General features: G+C 33.2%; 1 protein-coding gene across 1 annotated transcript; it reads left to right on the top strand.

The window, feature by feature from the left end:
* The first annotated feature begins 713 nt into the window (after positions 1-713).
* LOC103407901 (protein GAST1-like) lies at positions 714-2,539 on the top strand. Its single transcript, XM_070819155.1, has 4 exons — positions 714-1,149; positions 1,252-1,311; positions 1,954-1,987; positions 2,166-2,539. Exons 1-4 carry the CDS (start codon positions 1,078-1,080, stop codon positions 2,345-2,347), a joined length of 348 nt encoding a protein of 115 aa, XP_070675256.1. The 5' UTR covers positions 714-1,077; the 3' UTR covers positions 2,348-2,539.

The following is a 2,539-nucleotide window of genomic DNA, read 5'->3' as shown; positions in this document are numbered from 1 at the left end:
TCAATTCCCAACTGTTTTTTATTTCACATGGACGAGATAATAGGGCCATGTACACTATGTCCCCCACATTTTTTGCATTACCCATTTTAGCCTTGAAAATTCTGATTTTGTGAGAACAAGACGGAGACGTACGTAAAGGTGACAAAATTAATACAACGGTTATGAAAAGAACGTAATGTTATCCACACACGTATTTTTATTTCTTACGTACCCTTCTCAATTTTTAGATGTCGAGTAAAATGAATGGAAGAAGATTAATGACAAAAAATTAACAAAAGTGTGTAAGAGGTAAAGATGATTGTGTGAATAACATTATCCGTATAGATACTATATTAATGTTAGCAAGATTATATTTTGAGAGATTACCTTGCACGAGTTAATGTTATTGATAGGAGTATTGCTGGGTAGAGCAATTTTTTAGACTAAATTTGTAAACTATGTGATGTGTCATTAATAAGAAATAAACACGTTAATCAATAATTAAACAATTAATTTCTTGGTAGAGATACATTATGTCATATGGTTTAAATATATGGTCTTTCTAGCATTACCCTTTTGATAAAGATACATTATGTGTGAACCAATTTTTTTCTTTTTTAACCATTTCTGTGAATGGTTAAGATGCCTCTTATTTTATTTTTGGCATTTATATCGAGTAAAAAAAATCAAATAAAAACAGAAATAGAGGGTGAGCACATATAATTTCCGTGAATGAAGGGCTTCATTCTTAAACAAATTGCAAGGATATTTTTGGGCTTTTCATGTTTCTGCAAAGAGCTGAAGGGTTGTTGTTGAATAGATAAGATGATGTGAGGCATATGCATGTGCTTGTTGGTTACACACTGAAGCAATAAACTATCCTTTCGTCATTGCCTTGTGTCCTAAAAAAACATCATACGGTGAAAATAAACTGCAAAAATATATTCAAAAATATATACAGCTAAATGCTAATGCCTACTGCATCTACCTATAAATATGTCACTCCACTCTACCACAAATCTCCCATAACCTCAACCTCTTTCTCTCTGTGCTGATGTTTGAACTTCACTTTTATCTCCAAGTTTCAGCGCAGAGAAAATGGCTACTAAATTACTAAGCATTGTCATGTTATGTGTGGCTTTGATACTTGTTTTACTTGAACCAAACCGGGTAATCTCTCTCTCTCTCTCTCTCTCTCTCTCTCTCTCTCTCTCTCTCTCTCTCTCTCTCTTCTGAGTACTTACGATAATGTGTTTTCCTTTGAATTTCTAGGGCGCCTCCACCGTAGAAACATCGGCATTTCAACAACAGCGCCAAGGGAATTACCAACCGGTGAGACTATTTATATACATACTAGCATATGGGCACGAGAAAATTTTATATTTTGTTTTTGAAATAGAAGGAGAGAGGAAGAGAGTGATAGGGAATGTGGGAGTGGGAAGATTTTTTGTTTTTTTAATTAGAGATATGTTAGGATTACATGTAGGTGAAGCTTTAAAAAAAACAGCAAAATTTAGTTGTGTAAAATTACATTTTTGTCCCATATTTCTTATTTTTGTTTTAATTAGAGGGTTAAACTAGTAATTTCATAGGATTTTGATTATACAACGAGTGTTTTATTAATTAGTAGAGATATATATGGTCAATATATTGTCCACGATGGTTCTATCACCATATAATATATATCCCGCCTTATTAGCAGAGATCTCGTTTCATTGTAGCACATGAGCCGATAGGCTCCCGTAGAGTTTATGTATTTACCATATAGGACCCTCGCATTCTAGAGAAAATGGAGAGAAATGGTTAAATGTATAAGAGGTTCTATATGGTGAATTCATAATCCCTACGATAGTTTTATAGCTATCTGTTTTTGCTACAGTGAGTATTTGCTAAGAAGGGGCTCCTCTATATGTAGACATTAATTCCATGATTAATTAATATTTCTAATTTATTCTTTATAATATATTATTGCAGTATGGTACTACCCAAGGCAGCCTTCGTCCTCAAGGTGGGTTATAAATTTTTATATGTTACCTTCATATAAATCTTCTACTTTGGGCAATGGCAAGGAACTAATACAAGTCCTAGTAAATAATATTTTGGTTTAATGGAGTTTAAATCTTATTAAAAATTCACAATCTAATTCATTTTCCAAATGTTTTGTTTAATTAATTGTGTTTAATCAGAGTGTGCACCGCGATGTACAAGTCGGTGCTCGGCTACAGCATACAAGAAGCCTTGTTTGTTTTTCTGCCAAAAGTGTTGCGCCAAGTGCTTGTGTGTGCCTCCTGGAACATATGGAAACAAACAAGTTTGCCCTTGCTACAATAACTGGAAAACCAAGAGAGGAGGACCAAAATGTCCCTAAGGACTTTACTCCAACTTATGCATTCTACATATATAATAGTTAGTCAAGCTCTCTTATAATATAATATGCAACTTAAACCTAATAACATGATGTATGCTCCAAAATATCCACCTTAAAAAGGTAGAGGCTTGAGGGTTCGACTAATGTATTAGTTATGTGATTTGATAAATATATAATTGTATTTTTTTAGAA

This window comes from Malus domestica, chromosome 03 (assembly GCF_042453785.1).
Source record: "Malus domestica chromosome 03, GDT2T_hap1".
Lineage (NCBI taxonomy): Eukaryota > Viridiplantae > Streptophyta > Magnoliopsida > Rosales > Rosaceae > Malus > Malus domestica.
This window is presented reverse-complemented; position numbering and strand designations above follow the sequence as displayed.

Bases quoted from the DNA above. Each gene is read 5' to 3' on its own strand.
- LOC103407901 (XM_070819155.1), top strand. From the start codon at position 1,078: ATGGCTACTAAATTACTAAGCATTGTCATGTTATGTGTGGCTTTGATA. The intron at 1,312-1,953 runs GTGAGACTATTT...ATATTATTGCAG, and splicing joins GCCAAGGGAATTACCAACCG to TATGGTACTACCCAAGGCAG. The intron at 1,988-2,165 runs GTGGGTTATAAA...GTGTTTAATCAG, and splicing joins AGGCAGCCTTCGTCCTCAAG to AGTGTGCACCGCGATGTACA.